General features: G+C 40.7%; 1 protein-coding gene across 14 annotated transcripts in view; it reads right to left on the bottom strand.

The window, feature by feature from the left end:
- The window catches only part of DNM1 (dynamin 1), a 231507-nt gene that overhangs the window by 94525 nt on the left and 114101 nt on the right, over nt 1-22881 (bottom strand). For 11 of the 14 annotated variants that reach the window (XM_068248442.1, XM_068248454.1, XM_068248452.1 and 8 more), the window contains exons 9-11: nt 16603-16670; nt 15594-15732; nt 314-400 (exon numbers count right to left, since the gene is read on the bottom strand). In XM_068248442.1, the coding sequence (XP_068104543.1) occupies nt 314-400; nt 15594-15732; nt 16603-16670 (294 nt within the window). Of the gene's footprint in view, nt 1-313; nt 401-13853; nt 13993-15593; nt 15733-16602; nt 16671-22881 lie in introns of all 14 variants that reach the window. The other 3 variants (XM_068248443.1, XM_068248447.1, XM_068248451.1) reach the window with 1 other exon arrangement.

The following is a 22881-nucleotide window of genomic DNA, read 5'->3' as shown; positions in this document are numbered from 1 at the left end:
CCACTAAGTGATTGGCTGCACGGCAGCAACACCGAAGAGGAACTAAGAGGAAGTGAAAAGGAAACTATTGTGGATCTCTTATTCTTCCTACTTTGGGCATCACATGGCCACACCCACTGACTGCATTCAGAGTGGAGAGGAGAAGTATACCAATTATATCTGGCTTGTAAAACACACTCTCTCTACCCCCTTTGCACTGTTTGCATTCACTTATCATTATGATTGCTAAGAAAATGAGCCTTGACCAGTTTTGGGTTTGGCTGGGACCTAAAAACATGCTCAATAACTGCACAGCGAGATTCTAGATCTTCACCTGGTCTTTTGTCCTTCCTTCCCTCTCACGGATATGTGTGGTGACGATCCGTTCCATCTCCTCCCTGAGGTGAGGATACTGGCTGAGCTGTGGAAGACAATGCACATCTGTGTGGGATAAAGCTAAACATGGCTGAGTGACTGAACCTACAGTATACTTTAAGTGAAGAAATGGTATGAGAAGTCTAACAGAAGGTGAGCAACAACTTTCATAAATGAGCAAAAAATCTGCCTAAGCTGCAAAGAGTTTTTGGCTTTGCATTTGGCTGTAGGATTAAACCTGTCATACACTATACAATCTTGATTGCACTCTGTTGTCAAGTTTTATCAAATCCATGTTATGGTTATATGCTATTAAATGTGGTAAAAAAAATGTATATTTACCCGTTATTGATTGTGTACCACCATTCCCCACTTGATATTAGATGCAAAAAGAATGTTCGGTCAATAAAACAATCAAACGTGAATTGAGAAGGCTTTTATTTTTATTCGATTTTTTGTTAGATTCATGTTTCATGGAAAGTAACGTCTAACCCAGCCTTTCTCAACCTTTCTACCCTGGAGGAACCCTGCAAATAACTTTTTGATCCCAAGGAACCCCTGCAAACAATGTTTTGATCTCAAGGAACCCCTGCAGTTATTTTGCAGGAGGCATGGTCTTTAAAAGTATGTGTGGCTGTTTATTTTACTACCCCCTATTACACTGCCACTCATTATACCGTCTCCTGACCCACCAAATTAGTGCTTCTTGTTACAGTACCACCTATTATAGTGTGCTCTATATACTTTCACCACGATGGGGGAAAATGCCAAGGAACCCCTGCAGAGTACTCAAGGAACCCTGGGGTTCCAGGGAACCCTGGTTGAGAAAGCCTGGTCTAACCTATTACAGCAGTTCTCTTCTTTTTTTACCCATACAGATGGTTTTGTAAGGCTGTACAACAAAAAAGTGACTGTTATGCGGAGCCTCTGAGGAAGCTGCAAATTGGGATGCGAAACATGCATCAGGAATTTAAGTGCTCATTAAAGAGCTTTTTAATTGGCCAAAAAGTTTTTATACTATCTCTGAATTGTTTATGTGCACATGAAATCAGGGCTGGTTCTAGTTACAATGATGCCCCAAGGCAAAATTAACCTGGGGGACCCCATGACAGTAACCCCACTCCTTTGTTTCTGGAAATCCCCCCCCCAGGCCCCCGAGCCAGAGGCCAGGCCCCCAGGTCACCCCCAAACTTGATTATAGTCCAATCTTTTTCCCACTGGCCACATCTTCTCAGTGACCCAACGGCATATTACGTAATAACATGCGCCAAGTCACTAAGAGGTTGCTCCTGCGGGGATGAAGACAGGAGTGCATAGACTGATAGCAGAGCGTGTCACCCAGGGGCACGTGAATTGCTACACTACCAAAAACTGCATAGGCTCCGGGAACCAATATAAAGTTGGGGAGGGGAGACCTTGGAGGGGGGCCAGCTCAGGGCCCTGGCGCAATTGCCTAAATTTCCCCTATGGAAGCACAGACCGTGCATGAAATCAATGTACACATTAAAGACTAATGTATACAACTTTTGTTTAAGATGTGCAATTAACATAATACCCCTTGTCACAACAAACCCCTAATATTTGTTGTCTTCCAGCTCCACATAGGTGGAGTTTGTTGACTTCTCTTCTTTTCTGTGCCTGTGGGGGGTGCCCAAGAGGTGTGCCTATACATTCTGATCATAGGTCCTTTTATTATAACATTCTATGGGCTGCCAGTGATTCACTTGCACAGAATTGCACCAGCATACTAACTATACAACGTTTATTTAAACAACCCCATCATATCCGCCATAAAGTTTTGGCTCGTGTGCCTAAACTCATGAGTTTCCATGGAAACATGTCTTCCTGTTTCCTCTGAGGGAAGCTGGGACACACGAAGCGAGAGTGGAGAATGGCAAGGAAATCCCGAGAATCTTCCCTTAAGGGATAAAACAAGAGGCTTCAAAGATGTTTACAACTCCAGCAGCAAGCCTCGGATTATATTATAAAGGTTCCGCATAATTAAAATCCCAATTACCATGCAGCAACTGTCAACATCTATCAATGTGCAGCCCATCTCCCCTATATAATGAGAAGAGTTTCATCTGAGCAGCTAAATATCTATCCCATTATAATTGTCGAATTAAAAAGATATCAGCATCTTTACTGAGTCTTAAAAAAGTTAAAGTGTGTGTGTTTGTGTGTGTATACATTATACTCCTAAAGGACCTCCATCCTGAAAAACAAAATCCTGCAGCGCTACTGAAATGAAAAGTTATATTTACCTCAGGAGTCTCGTCCCAGGAAGCCGCCCATAAGTCCCCGCGTTACTACACTTCCGCTGCTTGGCCCCGCCTCCCCTCTCTCCTCCAAGAAAAACACCAAGCTATTTACTGCATTAAATTGCCAGGCATTTTTTCTCGGAGGAGAGAGGGGAGGCAGGGCCAAGCGACGGAAGTGTAGTGATGCAGGGACTTTGGGTTGGCTTCATGGGACAAGACTTCGGAGGTAAATATAACTTTTCATTTCAGTAGCACTGCAGAATTTTTTTTCAAGATTGAGGTCCTCTTAAAAAGTGTGTCCAAAATAACTTAAAATGAAGCTGAACCAGGACCGGCCCTACCATATGTGCAAAATGGGCGACTGCCCAAGGGCCCTGAGTCGACAGCCAGGAACCCCCAAGTCACCCTCCAATTTAACTGTGTTCCCTGGGGCTCCCGCAGAGTCTTTGCAGCACACAACAAATTTTATAATATGTATTAAAAGCAGAATTCCCCTTTCAAAACCTATAAAAAATTAATAAATAAAGAGTGACCAAGCAAAAAAGGCCTGTAATAGTGACAGAGCGAGTTGCTGTGAAGGGAAATAATTTGGGCTGAATTAGTTAGCAGTACTAGCCCAGTGCTGTTGTGCGTTATGTTTTTTTTTTTAAGTTGGCTAATGTGTTTTATCTATAGTTGCAGAGCACAGGTGCCAAACACAAGGCCCGTAGGGTGAATGCAGCCCTCCTTGCTATTTTATGTGGCCCTCGAGAGCTGTACATTAAATGTACAACCTTGCCCATACATGGTACAATAAAAATGTGATTGTACATGTTGGAAAAATCTTGATATTCGATCTAACGGAATAATCAAATGAAATTATCTAATCGAAAAAAATTGTACCATGTATGGGCACCATAAGTAGTAAAACAACAACAGCACATTGCTTTCCCAGCTAGAGGGGCATGCTGGTGACAGTTTCTGGTTGAAACATTGTCAGTTTGAGGTGAGGTGCAGCAACAACCCATGGGACCCCTCTGCAAAATGACCATGGGGACCCCTCTTAGCATCCCAACCCCCTCGCGTGGCTAGCATCTTTACTTGGGCCACATTTCATCTTGAAAATTTTCCACCGAAGCAGCACTGAGGCAGGTAAATATTACACTGCTCCACTGCGCTACTCTGCAGAAGTGGAACATTTTCCACCGAAGCAGCACTGGGGCAGGTAAATACTACACTGCTCCACTCTGCAGAAGTGGAGGAGCAGCAACCCCCCCCCACCATGGTCACTATAGTCACACCACTTAGTTTAAGACTGTTCAATAAATGTTAGATCTTAATAAACAATTTGGCCCACAACTTAGACTATGTTTTAGATTTTGTTCTAGATCATAGGTTCTCAACGTGTGGTACGCGTACCCCAGGGGTACTTCTGATGGTTCCAGGGGGTACTCAGGCTTGATATACTTAACCAAGAATAACACATTTAGAGTTTTAGAAATTGATAAATCTTATTTAAAAACACCAAATTAGTATTTTAGTTAATTAAAAGCAATAGTAAATGCTTGGAAATTGTTTAGAACCAATTATCATGTACTATGATTAAATATATATTTGTCAAGGGGTACTTGTGATAATGTTTACTATGCCAGGGGGTACTTGGTGAGTACAGGGTTTTAAAAGGGGTACATACCAAATGTTGAGAAACACTGTTCTAGAGGATATTCGACTTTGCGTATCTATGACTGTGTCTGAACTGCATTCTCAAAATGGAATCAAAATATTCTTCATGATGGCACACAATCACAAGGCTTTTCTTAAGTTTGAGGCGGTCATATTTTTGTTTCAATGCCTGAGAAACAAAAATCCATCTATATACACAGTATGTATTGAGAAACTGGCTGATTATATTAATTTTCTGGGTTTTATGTATTTAATTTGTTTGAATTGTATTTGTTTGGATTTAAATTAAATAATCAAAATTAAAATAATAAAAACTGTAAACTCTACCAAAATTTTAAGGTGCCAATTGTGGGGGATATTTAACCTTCCCAGCAATGCCAGATGCACCAAAAGTAGCACATGCAAATAATAAAACAGCTAGCTTTTGGAATTTGCATAGGACTTATAATGCTCAAGAGACAAAGCTCAGGCCTAGAAACAGGTCACTCAAGAACTCAATATCCTGCTGGGTGGTTGGATCTTTAACAGTAGTCCCAGCAAGTGTCCTGTTTTGTTTGCAAACTCCAGAAATGATGGTGGGGTCAGTAGGGAGCATGGAAGGTAAGTATATGTCATGGCTCCATTATGTAATGGTAAAGACAGTTTTTATTTCATATTGACTCCAGGTTTGCATTATATAACTGGACAATTTTCTGGATCAAGTAAATATTAAGTTTTACTTGGTGCAAATATAACCTAATAAAATTTAAGTAAAACACTCAGCTCACGTGCTAGAAAAAAAAGAAATAAGAAAATAACAGTAATGTGTTCACATAAGTAATCTTATCTAACAATTATTTCTAAGGCAGAATAAAACAATAAACACATTGGCCAAGTTTGGTTTTATCTCTATTGCTCCATGAGTAATAAGAAACTGCCACCTAATTTTGATTTTCGTTTACATGCAGGAGGCTACAAATGTATTAAGATGCACATACTGTAGGTTTAAAGTCACTCTATAAGGCATATTCATTTCTTTGGAGGTATAAGAAGGTTCAGCTCAGAGGCCAAGATATACTTCTACAGACATCTGATAAATGCTTAGTCCAATAGCTAATGGTAGCAGCAAGCAATGGCAATTTATCTATATAAAATTAAAGTACCCTCGAGGCCCAGTTTTTTTTTTATAGACAATTATGTTAAATAAATCATTCAAATTATTATTTCTTTTTTTGTACTTAATTTTAAAAAGCATTTTAAGGATGTAAGTAATTTATTTAAAAACATTTTTCTTAGCTGCCATACAACTGTACCTGATCTTGGGGTTTGAGTGGAAAGTATAGAGTTTTCTTTAAAACATATTTCAGGTTTTTTTTAGAATTAAAAAATATTGTTTTTTTTAATTATAAAATAATATAAAAACACTTTTTTTTTAATCAAGAAATTATTTTGTAAACTAAAAACATTGCAGCCTTCTGGAGTCCATCTGCACCTCCACTTTTTAATATTTTAAAAGCAGAAAAGAGTGTCACTTTACTGCCACAATAAAAAGAAAAGTGTAACTTTACAACAGCAAAGTCCCCAGACTTGTTGAATCACAAGTAGGCCTGGGCATGCTTAATAGAGCCACCATTGCTTTACTGCACTGCAGCAAAATTAGTTCCTACTTGTAGTTTGCCAGACAGATCAACAGGTGCCACTGTAAACAAATATCACATTTTCCATTCTCGTGTTTAATCTTTTTTTGATTAAAAATAAAAAAACCTTTTATACATTTTTTAGTATTAAAACTATAAAAAATTAAAATAAAACAAATAATGTGAAAAAAAACACTATACATTCTTTTTAAGATATAGCCTTCCTTCTGCACTGCAAATAATTCACGGTGGTAGAGAAGATCTGAGGTTTTATAGGATTAAAGTGCTCATACATCTAGCAATGTTTGGGCAGATCGTCCAAGAAACAGATCTCTCTCTCAACAAATCTGATCAGAGTGAGATCTGTTGGCTGCCCATGCACTGAAGGCCGATTTCAGATCGATTTCAGCATGAAAACTCTCGGGGATTGGCCTTGTGACGCCACCTACGCCACTCCTGCCGCCTGGCCACTATCCCCCCAAATGTTAACTTGCCCCTGTGCATTCAAATCTCATCTGTTCCAGGTGCCACAACTGTCCAGCTGCTCCCAGTCTCGCCTGCTGCTTCCCCATGAATGCTGTCGTCACACCACGTGGTTGCCACGTATAGCACGTGGTGTGTTTGTGATGTCCCCCACGCGCCTGGCTCGGAAGAAGCAGCGAATGAGATTGGGAGAAGCTGTACTGTAATGTCAGCTGGAACAGGTGAGATTTTAGTGCACAAGCACCAGCGAGGGGACATAAATATTTGGGGGGCAGCGGCTAGGAGTTATGTCACGTCTTTGTCGGTCATTGCAAAATCGCACACCATTACTGCCATGCACTCGATCAACCACCTCGACCCGAAATTTCTCAGCATGCTCAATCAATATTTTGACCAAATCCGGCCCACAATCAGTTGAATTGTCAATAGGGCATCGATTATGAAATTGGGGGGTCAACTGGGCCACAAAATTGATAGATGTATGGCCACCTTTATTTAGTACTAATTAAAATCAGATGTTCTCACTGCATGAAATGAAGCAGAAAGCACACCTTACATTAGTATAATGCAGACTGAACGCTGATGGTAAGTACGAGGAAGCAGATACCTCCTATATGAGAAGGTAAGGACTCTTCATATGTAACAACTTTACTCACTTCCTTCACGCTAACAAGATTTTCAATACCCACTCATTATTTTCTATCCAAGTTTAACAAGATCTACTGAAAATAATAAGTGCTGAATTGAATTGAACTTGCTAGGAGTCCTGCATGGTAATGAAAATCAGATAATTGAAATGGCATTCCCTCGGGATGGAGTCTGAGAAAACTAAACTGGCCAAAAGACCCACAAATAAAAACATAAAATACCATCAGCACATGCAACAAGCAAACATGCAAAGGATATGCAGCATGGGTGCAGAGAATACACAAGATCAATGTCACGTGCATAAGGAACAGGCACAGGCAAATAGCTACCCATCTGTTAAGATGTACTCATTTCACAGCCACGGGGATACAACATAAGTGTGTGGTAAAAAATATCTTCTACAGACACTAGTGCAGCCATTCCATTCACTCTTTCCATCCATTAAATTGTAATTCTGGACCTTTCTACAAACAATACTCCTCTGGGGGAGATAATCATCACCTGAGCAAAACCACCCTATCCTGGGTCTTCCTTTTCCTTGTCCCATAGCACCATTATCACAGGAGTGAAGATTCTGCAGCTGCCTTTCCAAGATGGCCAGCATGTCCTGGCCCTTCTCAGTCGTATGGTAAGGTAAAGGGGTGGATTTGATTGATAAGGTCTGTGGGGCAGTTGGGCATGCGTGAATAGAGACTAGCGATGGTTATGTCTAGGAGAACTCATGGAGGAGCATGTGATCAGTTTGGTCAGGCGATAGATATGTATATCTCTGATTTGCTAGTCATGATCATGTGCTAAAGCAGGATGTGATGACAGCAAATCAAAGCTTTGCAAATCGATTAGCTGATCAAACAAGTCACATGCTTCTCCATGAGTTCTCCTAGACATGACCATCACTAATCTAGACACTTACTGATTTCTTCACTGCTGCACTTGGTGAGATGAGCTTAGAATCTAAGAAGACCAAGGACTAGAAGTAGCCTTCCTGCAGAGGTGAGTATTGTGTTTTCAACCTACAGGTGAATTTTTAATACATCGCCCTTAAATGTCCATATTGGATGACACATTGTAGGTTTTTAAGGACCAAAAAAGGGGAGAAGGATGAAAACTAAAATTGAGCATTGAGGTGCGTTTTGTTGGATCCACGTGGGAGGCATTGAAGAACAATTTATGAAATTTCAGAGTTAGCTTTTGAAATGATGGTAGACCCAAGTTCAGCCTCTTCTGGGTAGAGTTTACACAGATAACATTGCCTGTTCCTGTCCCTCTTGATTCAGAATAAGTGGAGCCACCTTGATTATGAATCAGATCTGAAGGCTTGCACACATCAAATTCACACCAGCTTCCTCCCTTCTCAACACCACTATCTGCCTAAATTTCCAGAACAAAGCTCGAGGATAATCACCAAAGGTTGCCTTGGTCAATAAATCACCTTGTTTGGAAACAGAGAGGTCTGTAACACATTCTGCTGTTGCTGCATGCTTAAAATGAGAGAAAATAGGTTTCTTGTGCTTTTGAGCACTTGTGGGTCTGCAATATTCAATCCTGAGTGGTAACCAGAACCGTATTTACCATAAGGCACTGTAGGCACGTGCCTACAGGCACCTGATGATGGAAAGGAGGGTCACTCCCTCCCCTGGTGCTTCCCTCCCTCCTTCTCAATGCAAAGTCCTGAGCAGAGTGTAAATGACAGGTTACTCACCCTGCTCTTGTCATTCAACTGACGAGATCTCCCTTCAGTCAGTGGTACCTCTAGCTACCTAATACTGAGGTTAATCTAGCTACCTAATACTAAGGGGCATCTGTAGCTATTTAATACTGAGGGTACCTCCGGCTACCTTATACTTGGGGACACCTCTAGGTACTTAATAATCAGGGTACCTCTGGCTACCTATGATGGGCAAGGGAAGTAAGGGAGAAGTGACAGCTGGGCCAGCCAGCACACTTGTGGTGCAGTTTGGCAGGGACTTGTAGGTTCATGGAGGGTGAAGTCTTGGGTGCCAGGACATCCAGGCCTGGTGGAAACTACATAGCTATAAGCTTTGAATGGATATTTTCTTCCTTACTGCTAAACTAAGTATGGGTTCAAAGTTACATTGGCAGTGTTGAGTACTATACCAAGGTACTCAGAATTTGATTTTACAGACACATTTCATATTAACATAATCCATCTAAAGCTAATAGCAGAAGTCACTCAAAAACATGTAACTGTCACCATTGTGTCTGGTTTTAATATTGTAGCCAAATATTGGAACACACTTGGTGATAAACTATAGTCATCATTATATGATCACTTCTACCATCCTAGTTCATGTCAGTTGGCTACGGGGCAGCTTGGTGGTTAAAGTGCACCTGAACCGAGTAAAAATTATTTCAAATAAACACGTTGTACCTGCAAATGAATATTACATACCTACCTACCTTCAGTAACTCTCTCAAGCTCAACATTTTCTTCTTACAACAATCCCTTCCAGTTCTGACAAAATTTTATCAGAACTGAAATATAGCAGTTGCTGTCAGTCATATATCAGTTGCTGTCAGTTATAACTGAAAGGACAACTGATGAGCAAAGTAATGTATATGTTTCCCTTTGGCTCAAGTGGGCGATATTACAGTTTAACAATATGCTGACCAGGAAGCTGTTATGGGGTAAAGGCCATTTTCAAAATGAAGGACGGAGAACTGATTGATCACAGTGGACAAACAGGACGCGGGAGAGGAGAAAGAGTTTGATGAGTAGACTACACTGGAGGTAAGTATTGCATGTGTATGTTTAGTTTGAGTTTTACTTTTCAGTTCAGGTTTGCTTTAAGTGCTTCAATCCGCAGCACTTGCGGGTCTCCCTGAAAGAAGATAGAGGCCAACATAAAGACGGGGGCTAGGAAGCAGACCCCTGGAGATACATAATGCCCGGAGAATTCACAGCATTTGCAGCCTCCAGTTCACAGGTTCCTGAGCTTGCTATCTAATGCTATTTTCAGAAGCAGTTTCTTTTCACAGGCCAGCAATTAAGAGCACAAAGAAAGAATAAATTCCAACACCTTTCCAAACTATTTTAAACCACTTTTCCCCCTTTAGCTTTACTTTAAAGGAAAATGTGCAAAACTGGTTTACTTTCAGTACTTTTTGAACATTCATATCTGCAGGGAGGAAGAACAAAAAAGCTAATCATAAGCACATGTCTATAGAAAAAACATTGTTACCATTATCGGTTCCCTTTATGCGACAATAAACTTGGACCACTGTAGAAGGGGAAAGGGTAGCGGAGGCTCAATTATGACCCCACTAACAGGTTGACCCATCCAAGGTCATGTGGGCCTTTGCAGTATTCACCACTCCACTGATCAAAGCAACTGCAATTTCTCCTTATCCTCCAGATCTCTCGGAGGAAAGGGGTTACCATACTCTCTGTTAAAAAGCTCAGAAACCATCCACAAATATCACTGGCTGGGATTATCAACTTTTCTGCTGACCTTTTACAATGATTGCTGCATGCTGCCTGCTTCTTATAATGTAAATTCAGCTTCTAATACATATTTATAGATCTTGTTTTCATTTTCTGCTAGGAATGTTTTCCCTGGTGTCTTTTAGATGAAGGCAATTTCCATGTCTTCGCAAACACCGCGGTATATTATAGACTAATAATGTTCTCCAGTCTGTAATGTTCTTTATTCAATGTCTATAAAGCTTCTCAGCACAGTGTAAAGATTGATAATCCACGTTTCAAGCTACATGTAAGCTCTTTGAAGGAGAACGTGGACAACCTGCTTCTAGGGGCATGTGGCCTAAATATTGACAGCTGCAGTGCACTGACTATGGGGCATTGAGTTCTAAGACACAGCATGATTGGCAACATCGATGACTTCAGAGTTTCTGAGTGGCTGGCGAGTAGAGACTTATAAGGGAGCTCAGAAGGCTCCCATTTGACTCTCTAAAATTGCAGAGCTTGAAAAATCCATCCCCTTTCCTAGATTTCAGCAATAAGTTACTACAAATATATCGACTTCATAGTTAAAACTTCGTCTTCACATCACCTTGTATGCTAGATCTTAAAGGGGAACTGAAGAAAGAGGTATATGGAGGCTGTCCTGTTTATTTCCTTTTAATCAATACCAGTTGCCTGGCAGCCCTGCTGGTCTATTTCTCTGCAGTAGTATCTGATTAAAACCAGAAACAAGCATGCAGCTAGTCTTGTCAGATCAGACTTATAAGTCTGAACCACTGAAACACCTGATCTGCTGCATGCTTGTTCAGGGGCTATGGCTAATAGTATTAGAGACAGAGGATCAGCAGGGCTGCCAGGCAACTGGTATTGTCTAAAAGGAAATAAACATGACAGCCTCCATATACCTCTCTCTTCAGTTCCCCTTTAAGTTTTGAATTTCTTTGTACTGCTAATCATGTCATGCACCAGCCTAGTCCTTTGGACGTTACATGAGTGGCATTTACCTTACTTTTTTCAGTCAAAAAAGAACTACAGCTTTCAAGCTCAACTTTAGGTAGAGTTTATTTTCATCTGAGTAGAAGCTCTCTGATGATGTCAAATTGATCACTTTTAAAATACCCGAGGAGGAGGTTTGTAACTGTGTTTTATTGTTGGTGTTTCGGCATTATCTCCCCCATCGAGTAGATAGAATCCACCTAGCTGAGATAATAATTATCCCACCCGTGCATTATGTGTGGTTGCCTGTAAAACATGCACCATTGGGAAGTAAGAAGGACAGGCTTGAGAATCACTGGTCTAACACTTCCTAGCTGGCACCTCATCTTTAGAGGTAACCCTTAACATTACTCACTTTCCAGCAAACTCGATACCTCCTCATGGTATGACCTGGGCAATATCAAGTAAGAGATTGGCCTCAATTCACTAAGATCATGCTGGAGATAATAAGGCAAGAGAAAACTTACCACCACACATCGATCTTGCCTTATTAAGGTGTAGAGATACGTTTACACAGTAAGAGAGTTATCTTATCTCTTCAGTCCTTAAGTTACCTCCTCTGTAGTTATTTTCACATGCAGTTAATTAACAGCCTGTCTTTAACTTTAGAATGCTGTCGTTATTTTAAGGATTGAAGAGTTAACTTTAGAGATCTCACCTTAACTTAAAGACAGAAGAGTTAACTTTAGGTTTGCCTGAGTTAAAATGTTTCCTGAATACTACATGCCTTATCACCATGGTGATAACTCTAGAAACGTTATTAAAGACAGGAGATAAGTTTAGTGAATTGATGCCAATAGTCTGTTGGGACCCTGAGCCGCTCCAGTAGCCAAGAACGCCTGACAGGAACCCCAAACATGAGGGCCAAAGTGGAGCAAAGACTGTGTGAAGTTGCTAGTCTACCATCAGAAGCCTCATTCAGTGGCATATCAAAGAATGCTGACTAGATATAGCAAATACTGGTATAATCCAGGGTCATTCAAAAACTAGCTCTGCTGCCTTGTGGTAGAAGTGGAATTCCAAAGGCTAAGGGAAGGATCCCTGAAAGAAAATCAGTGTGCCTGGAAGCTTTAGGTAGCAGCCCCACCACCAGGATTTGTGTTAAAGGCTAATACTTTACAGTGTAACACTAACCTTCCTAGCTGGCACCTCATCCTTAGTGGTAACCCCTCTGGCATTACTTTGGCTTCTGTGCTGTCTGCAGTAGCTGCAGTATCTGGTGACTGCTGGGCAGATTCAACCAAGAGACAGATCTTTCTCTGATCGAATCTGATCTGAGAAAGAGAGAGATCTGTTGGCTTCCCATGACAGGCCGATCCCTGATCGATTTCAGCATAGGCCGATTCCTGATCGATTTCAACATGAAATCTTTCAGGAATCGGCCTTGTGGCACCACCTCTCCGACATCCCCTCAAACGTTAGATGACCCCTTCCCCCTTGCATTTAAATACTTTACCTGTCTGCTGCCCCCAAGTTTACGTTGTACTTCTGCATTGTGCAAGCATCCAGCACTGGCGGTGGTCTCTTGCAACCACATCTAAACAGGTGACAGCTGCCCCTAGACTTGACATGCAGAATTTTTTTTTACCAGGCAAACAACCGTCAACAGGCAGTAAAGTATAGAGGGGCCTGGGGTGATGTGGTCCATGGAATTGCAAAGAGTCGAACGAGACTGTAGAGTGACTCAACAACAGCACCATGTGTCAATAGATGACACGTATTTGGAATGGACCGCTCAGACCGGAGGCTGTATATGATTGGCAGGAAGTAGAAAGAAGACATTGATAGGACTTGCGGCAGAAGTGGTGGCACGTTTGTTGACCTGAGGAAGCGGGCCAGAACCTTTAAAACATGTTGTCTTATGTGCATGAAAAAAAACTTTTTTTCCCCAAAAAAGACTTTGTTTGTCCTTCTAAGATGGTAAGACAAAATATCTCTTACCTCAAATATAACAGTTGTATAGTTATATCTCGAGGGCGGCTCCACCAGTGTCAGATGTGGCACCAAAAGCTCCTAATTGGTTGCAACCGGAAGGCGCTTACTACCGGCAATTGGGTATTTATACGGGCATTTTGCTCTTTATGTCAAAGAGGCCTTAGCTTTTCTATTTTAGACCTTTTCTGATGCATGAAGTACATACCAACCATACAGTCAAAATCCTAGATACCTCTTCAGCTTATTTGTGCTAAAGAAGCCACATAGTGGTGAAATGTCTTCTAGAATACAAAAAGGAAGTGCCCAGTTGAAACTGCTGTTCTTCAAATTCCCTTTAACTTATTATATATTACAGACCTCTCTGACCAAAGAAAGCTTTACCAGAACCTCCTGGCCTTACAGTCATACTTTTATAAATAGTAACGATGGCTGAACTGCAGAGAGCGGTTTTACCTTTTCGCTACACTTTCGGATGGTGGAGGTCAGCTCACTTACTACCATATCCACACACTTCAGACTCGGCTCCTTCAGCTTCTGCACCTGCTTTTTCACAATGGCTTCAAAAGCGAGGTCAGGCGTGAAGAGTCCAGTCCTGTGCAAGTCAAAGGTGGACCCCAAGGGGGAGGCATGACAAACATCAGGACAAAAGGGTAGGAAGGCAGAGCAGTAGAGGATAGATAGGTAGATAGATATGGTCACAGGGCAGAGAAGTCCATAAGAGGGGCAGGGAAGAAGCCAGATGGAAAGAGAAGTCCAGAACAGAGAAGGTGAACACATGAGGTCACAGATCGACACAGGAGGGAAAGGTTTGAGAAAAACACAGAGAAATACATGAGGCAAAAAATGAAAGGCTGGACTCTGCTTGGGTATGACTTAAGGAAAAGAGAGGCTGATAGCAGGTGGGGATTAGCAGTATGAGAAAGAAGATTGAAGGGAAGAAAGTAAACAACTCTCTGCTGACCTAACCCTTCTCCAGGAGTCATAAGACCAAACACTGGGGGGATAAGGCAGACATGTTTCCTGGTGCAGAACTCAGGGACTTCAACAAAATGGAGACTGATGCAAAGCAATTGTTTAGCAACTACATCTAGCCAATAAGCTTTACTATATCTAGCCAAAAAGGGTCAGTTCACCAAAACAAATAGTCTGGTTTAGATAGTTGCTACTTTAATCAACCACTGGCCTTTTGTGTCTTATGCGCAGTCCATTAACATGATACCGTCATCTGTTTCCACTTCCATCCATAAGCCTCAACTATCATAAGTTAATCCCACTTTCACTCTTTTGAAGACTGGAGTTGATAGGTTTGAGGCCCCTTTGCTGAAGCTTAATCGTGATTCCATATTGAGGAGAGGCAAGGCTAGAAGGTCAGGTTAAGATATCATGCCACTGATCCCTTTTAGAGAGGAGCCAGTGAATGACTGAGGCCACCAAAGACCACCAGAGACCACTCATGGCTGGCACATTAGTTTCAGGTGGACTAACCCTTTGAAGCTGAAGTCTCATTAGAGCAAATAATGGCTCTATTGTGAGAAACTGTTTTCAATTTCTACATGCTGTCTGGTGTCTGATTTCAAAGCAAACATAAAGGGTGTCTATAATTTATATAATTTATGCATTTTAAGCTAAGTAACTTGCTAGAGTTAGGGTGAACACCATCACGGGAGAGAGAGAGATAGAGGTAGAAGGAAGAGATAGAGAGAGATAGAGAGAGAGACATCTGAGCGAGAAAAGAGTATAACCTTTTTGAAAGTGATGACAAGCAATGATGTGAAGGAGTCATAGGCCATTTTGCTGGACACATCTGAAACATCTTCTGCCGTATACCTACATATTCAGTGTGCTGTCTAGATAGTACTCAGATCTGATTTTACCAAACCTGTCCTTATCAGAGTATTCTAAGTACACTAAACTATAAATGTACTCACTATGGAACATAATTCTTAGTACTCACATATTCTCACACACTCACACAACCTTGGTGGCTCTGTGATCCTCTTTTGTCATGTTGAGTCCATGCAATTGCTCAAAGAAAGACTACACTGTGGAGAGCATGCTCAGATAGAAGTGGCTCAGCCAATCAGAAGCTGAAAAAAACCGCAAACAGTTTCCTGCCTTCTGTTTGGCTGTATTCCCAGTTCATGCTGAGTCTGGGATGTCACAGATGTCAGGATCTGAATGCAGAAGGTTTACCTTCTTGGTGCACTGTCTAACGGTATTGATTAGCTCGGAAATGACCATGTCCACACATTTCAAGCACGGCTCTTTCTGCTTCTTCACTTGCTTCTTGACGATGGTTTCAAAGGCCATGTCAGGTGTGAAGAGCCCAGTTCTAAACACCCGACAGAGGGAGGCAGGTAATAAGGAGAATATACATCGTTACCCACCAGTGACAACAATGTTATGAGCTAGAAGTAGTAATAGTTTGACTTATAAGGCAACACCACTGGTAGCCATAAGGCAGTTTAGCTAAACGAAGGGTCCTGATCTACTCACTTTTAACTGTGTGTAAGCGTAATCATTGCATCCTCAAAATAAGGTGAGGACTACATAAAGTACCTGAGGGAGATGACTAAATCCTACAAATCTAAAGAAGAGATTTGATAAACCCACAGCATAGGAATACTGTGAGTTCCTCCTTTCTAAAAAAAAAATCCAACTCACAGTTGATACTTTGTGTGATCACCCAAATACTGTATATGGACACCATGTGAGCTTTTGTCTAAATGTGAGAACCTGAACTGCTTAGCAGATGAATGTGGGATGAAGACACCCCCATTTATTCTACACTAATGTGTCTTAAGCAGGGATCCACTTTTCAATTCAAAGTTAAGCTAACTGAAAACTAATTATTTACAACACTGGTGTGCTGAGTTACCCAATGGATTCTTACATCTCTTGAAGATGTCACAAGCATAATAATAAATATATCCTGGTGCAGTATGTGAGATGTGTGAGTGTTCCATTGTGAAATGTGTGGGTACCTCTGCTCTGTGTGAATGTCAGACAGCTGCCTTATATTCCCAGTGGCTGTGCCTAAGGTTCTAAGAAGAGTGGGCCACCACAAGAAAAACTACCCTAGACAGTTATCTAGGGGGTCATGGAAAAGATTAAGAGGTTCTAAGGGAAAAGTACTACATGGAGAAAAATACACAGCACTAATGCATGTGCAACTACAAGACACCCCACATGCTATACGTGCCTGATGCCATGGATGTTCTTGATAGCATAGCTGATCTCTCTTCGCAGCTCCTTCTCATCAAATTCCATCTGTAAATCAAAGATAGGTTGTGATCAGTAAAAAAAAATCTACATAAATAACTATTAAAATGTAGTAACTAAATAAAATATTAGATGTTACTTATTACCTCAATTTTGTAACAGTTTGGATACTTTGGATATGTAAATAACTAGTACTTTCACCAATTAAACCCCAAAGTAAACACAGCAAATTCTGCCATTCTTATGTTGATTCAGGTAAGTTATAACTTTTACCTTTGGTACTGAACTTTTCAAGTTAAAAAAATCTTTTGTGTAGCTGTGCTTGGTAAAGATGTGCACCTAAGGACTGAACGATCTCTCGTCTTTCTTCAAGCCCTACGCCCCAATCTGAAACCATGCTCTTCACCTATAGACAAGCCCCCACGTGAACGGGAGACAAAGTTATGCCTACCTGACTACGGTTACCCCCAGGACTTCAGGGTGCAAAGTATAAGGACTGAAGCCGAGGGAAGACTCAGCAACCATCAGAACTTACTGAGCTGTGAAACAGGCAAATACGTAGTCAAACAATACAGGGTCATACACAGTAATCAGATGGCAGTCAATCAGAGGAGTATGCAATATCATAGTCAACAAGCCAGAAGTCATATACAAACAGACAATACCAAATACAAAGGATGAAACAGAAAAGTGGTCAAAATCAAACACAGGTAAGTCCAGGCTGCAAACAGAAGGATAGTCAGGTCACAAGCAAGGTTTCAGGCAAGGTAACAGGTGTAAGATACAAGGTATGCCCAGCAGCTGACTCTAGCGACTTATTGCTATCACAGGCAATGAACAAGTGTAAGAACCCAGTTAAAATACTACCAGACGCCAATCAAGAAGCTCCAATCAGACAGCCAGCAAATGGTACGCACAGCCTGCCACCAGTGATCGAGGTCTACATAGGCAATCACTTCCTGGTTCAAATGCGGTGTCGGAGAGCATACATCACGCGTCCCTGTCGCCCAGCAACAACAGGGGAAGTTGGTCCGCGCCAAGCTCACAGGACCCACAAATGCCAACTGCACACTGGGAACCCAAACGTCCGCATCGGCTCCCTGAGAACACCGGTCCATTGTTGGAGCCAGGCTAAAGTGAGATTGTTCAAACGTATTCCACTGCGTTCAGCCAGATAGTGTCTCCACAAATAATCGTTAAGCCACCAATGAGTGCTGCTCCTGGTTTACTCTGGGATTAGGGTAAACATACTGGTAAAAACAGAAAAAAGAAAAAGGTGAGGAGCGCTCTCTGGTGCATTAACTTTTTTAATGATGCTTCTTCTTCAATGTTAAAAGTAAAACAAAGCTCATCACAATGTTGTATATCACAGTGTCCTAGATGTAATATCACCGGCCTGGCCACCTCCACACTATGGCCAGTAGTTGTGGTAATCCTAAGGTTCCAGTCACGTCAGCGGGATGAAGTACACGGGAGTTAGCGGCAGCTGCCCTGCGCCTAGGACGTCATGACGCGTTTTGGCGTTCCATGGTGCAGAAGGGCAAAGTTAAAAGACGTAGTGTTGCTTAGCAACATTCGGGATGCACAGACGGTGGTCGGATAGAATCAATATTAATGCGCGCGTATCATGCGGACAGAAGGGCGCATGAGATGCGCCTAGTTGCGTAGCAACAAAAAGGTAACAGGCAGGAGGCGGTGCACTCCTGGAACTATATAGAACGCAGCAATGGTGGGCGGATATAAACAACAATGTTAGTGCACGCGTATCAAACAAAAGGTGGGGCGTGACAAGCATCCGGTTGCTTAGCAACCGGAAATGCAAAAGATGAGAAGCTGTGTGCTCCTAAAAACATATAAAACTTAATCCATTTGGATGCGCAACAAGGACAGCAATAACTTGCATGTTAATCTTAAGCTCACTTGTTATAGATCTGCCTTGGATAAATAAAAGAAATGGTACATTTCAGGCAGGTGTACTACAAGGAACTACCAAGCCATTTGACAGTAAATGCATAAATACACAAAAACTACACAAAGATGCATAAAAATACATACAAATCAATAATCCATCCCTGTGTCATAAATAAGCAAATAGATGAACTTATGCATTATATAACAATAAATATCCATGTGCATAAAAAGTGTATATATATATATATATATATATATATATATATATATATATATATATATATATATATATATACAAATAAAATCCTGTTGGGCAAATATAAGCTCACTAAAAGACCTCAATCTGAGTCTCGCTGACTACAAAACATATACATGACATTGAGAATTAATCATAAATGCATATGAGCATATGACAAAACAACTATATACACACATGGACTTATAACCATGTGCGTATAAAGACTGCATAAAACATATCTATACCACAAACCATCAATATCAATACACTTTTATACTCAATGTTAGAAAATTGATTAGGCAGAATAAATTCATAGATTTGTATTGGATTATAATAAATTGTACATTAAATACGTAAATGGTACTAATAGAAAGTCAAACGGCTTTGTGTTTTGCCATCAGTTCAGAGCATAGATTGTTGGGCAAACGACTCGAACTATATTTCTCTTGGTTGCTGAAGAGAGGGAGGGGGAGAAGTTAAATGTTATTGGTCCAGAGCTGGGCAAGTACAACTCCAAACCAGGGGAAGAAGGAACAGAATAAAGGCTAGGTGGTGTATGGTGGCATGCCCATAGTAATTAGATATAAGTAGCTACTTCAAAACCTTCATTTATTAATCCAACTGGGGTTAGAGAATTCAATTTGAAAATCCAATATGACTCTCTTTCACATAATTTTTTGAATTTATTATAATCCAATACAAATCTATGAAATTATTCTGCCTAATCAATTTTCTAACATTGAGTATAAAAGTGTATTGATATTGATGGTTTGTGGTATAGATATGTTTTATGCAGTCTTTATATGCGCATGGTTATAAGTCCATGTGTGTATATAGTTGTTTTGTCATATGCTCATATGCATTCATTATTAATTCTTTATGTCATGTATATGTTTTGTAGTCAGCGAGACTCAGATTGAGGTGTTTTAGTGAGCTTATATTTACCCAACAGGATTTCATTTGTGTATATATATATATATACATATATATATATATATATACTGTATATTCAAGGGTATTAACCCTTGAAAATCTTCTGAAAAGATGGGGGTCGTCTTATACGCCGGGTGTCATTGATACCGGGTGATACGCCCTATCCTGTTACCGCCTCTCAGATCTCCCTGCTGAGGGAGCGCAATCTATTCTTCCATACCACTCTAACAAACAGGTAGACAAGGAAAGCTGACCAGTCTACTTAACAACAACAACAACAACAAATAACATTTGTAAAGTGCTTTTCTCCCGTGGGACTCAAAGCGCATAAGCATGGCTCCGACCATCGTGGTACAGAGGAAGAATTTTATAAATCTGGAAATGCCAGGCTAAACAGGTGGCTTTTCCGTCTGGATTTAAATAGCTCCAGGGATGGTGCTGTCTTTACTGGGTGTGGTAGGGAGTTCCAAAGAGTAGGGGCAGCATGACAGAAGGCTCTGTCTCCAGATTTTTTGAGGTGCACTCTGGGAGTGACCAAGTTTATAGAACTTGCTGATCTGAGGTTGTGAGAGGTGTGGTGCAGCTTCAGCAAGTCCTTCATGTATCCAGGGCCCAGATTGTGCAGGGATTTGAATGTCAGCAGTCCAATCTTGAAGAGTATTCTCCATTCTACTGGTAGCTAGTGCAGTAAGCGAAGGATCGGTGTAATGTGACAGTGGCGAGGCTGGTTTGTTAGCAATCTGGCCGCAGCATTCTGCACTAATTGCAGTTGACCAATGCAACAAGTCAGTTGACTATATACTGTTATATACTGGGTAACACATACAGTACAGCACCAGTATATGTTCATACATAGCACCAGTATATGATTTTTTTATTTTAATTTGGTGTGCATTGGAAGAGGGGTAGTCTTATACGGCGAGTATATCCCAAACTCTATATTTTAACTGGAAAAGTTGGGGGGTCGTCTTATACGCCCAGTCGTCTTATACGCCGGAATATACAGTATATATATATATATATATATATATATACTTTTTATGCACATGGATATTTATTATTATATTATGCATAAGTTCATCTATTTGCTTATTGATGACAGGGATGGATTATTGATTTGTATGTATTTTTATGCATCTTTGCGTATTTTTTGTGTATTTATGCATTTACTGTCAAATGGCTCGGTATTTCCTCGTAGTACACCTGCCTGAAATGTACCATTTCTTTTATATATCCAAGGCAGATCTATAACAAGCGAGCTTAAGATTAGCATGCAAGTTATTGCTGTCCTTGTTGCGCATCCAAATGGATTAAGTTTTATATGTTTTTAGGAGCGCACAGCTTCTCATCTTTTGCATTTCCGGTTGCTAAGCAACCAGACGCTTGTCACGCCCCTCCTTTTGTTTGACACGCGTGCACTAACATTGTTGTTTATGTCCGCCCACCATCGCTGCGTTCTATATAGTTCCAGGAGTTCACAGCCTCCTGCCTGTTACCTTTTTGTTGCTACGCAACTAGGCGCGTCTCATGCGCCCTTCTGTCCGCATGATACGCACGCATTAATATTGATTCTATCCGACCACCGTCTGTGCGTCCCGAATGTTGCTAAGCAACGGTACATCTTTTAACATTGCCCTTCTGCGCCATGACGTCATCTGATGAAGGCGTGGAACGCCGAAACGCGGCACGACGTCCTAGGCGCAGGGCAGCTGCCGCTATCTCCCGTGTACTTCATCCCGCTGGCGGGACTGGATCCTTAGTATTACCACAACTACTGGCCATAGTGTGGAGGTGGCCAGGCCGGTGATATTACATCTAGGACACAGTGATATACAACATTGTGATGAGCTTTGTTTTACTTTTAACATTGTAAGTTTTATTCTTTGTCTTTGTGCAAGAAGCATCATTAAAAAAGTTAATGCACCAGAGAGCGCTCCTCTCCTTTTTCTTTTTTCTGAGGTGAGATTGTGACTCCTTTCTAGCCTATTGTAACCTGTTGAAAAAGTTGAGGTCTAGAACTTACTTCCTGTAAACTACAAAGTCATACCTCTTCATGTAAAGTAGTGAAGAAAATGCAGTTTAACATGTATTGTTTTTCTGCTTTGTGTGTCATACTGTATGTGCTGACCTGGTTGACCAGGAGCTAAATCCGCAGAGGAGAGGAAGCGAGCCATATTACAGTGTCACATACAAATGGTCCATGAAACAGGCATTCTGTCCAGGACTTTGTTTCTATACACTTGTTTATATTCTTCCTGACTGGCTGCTATTAGAATTTGTTTTCGAATCAAAATAAAGCCCCAATTCCGGCATAGTTGTTTTATTTGCCTAAAATTATACCTAAAGTTATTGCAAATTAATTTTCAAACACTTTTTCCCTTAGATTATAATTTGCTTTGAAAATGCACTTAAAGTGTAACTGTCGGGCATAAAATAAAAAATCAATTCTTTATTTTTATCTGGTATTCAAGTAATACAGATGCTAACCAGGCAATCCAAAAGTTAAAATCTCTTTTACTTTTCTTGTTTATAAATGATCATTCCCCAGTTTCCTTGACTCTTATTTGGTACTTGCCGCACAAAGAAGTTACAGGGCATGCTGGGTTGTCTTTTTTTGCTTCTTTATTTCCTCTCAGATTTAACTAATGCACATAAGCAAAAAAAGAACAACCCAGCATGCCCTGCAACTTCCTTTGGGCGGCAACATACCAAATAAGAATCAGGTAAACTGAGTAATGATCATTTATAAACAAGAAAAGTAATAGAGATTTTAACTTTTGGATTGCCTGATTAGCATCCTTATTACCAGATAAAAATATAGAATTGATTTTTGATTTTATGCCCGACAGTTACTCTTTAAATATTTCTGCATTTTTCTTCTTAAGTAGCTAGCAACCAGTGAAAATCGCAAATCGGAATTGCAATTTACAGTGTAAAAGAAGCCTGAAAAAAGTCCTGCATGCTGCAAAAAGAAGCCTCATTATTATGTTTTTTTCCTTTCAGTACTTTAATTAATAACACCAATAATATATCCAAAAGCATTCTCACCTCACAACATTGCACAGGAGAATATCACAACCACAAGATAAAAATAAGTTTAAAATCAATAAGTTACAAGGCAGTTTAGCAAACTAACAGATTGTTTAAATCAGTACACCAAGCCAAACTCAGCAGGAA

The sequence above is a fragment of the Hyperolius riggenbachi genome, chromosome 8, assembly GCF_040937935.1.
Source record: "Hyperolius riggenbachi isolate aHypRig1 chromosome 8, aHypRig1.pri, whole genome shotgun sequence".
Taxonomy (NCBI): Eukaryota; Metazoa; Chordata; class Amphibia; order Anura; family Hyperoliidae; genus Hyperolius; species Hyperolius riggenbachi.
This window is presented reverse-complemented; position numbering and strand designations above follow the sequence as displayed.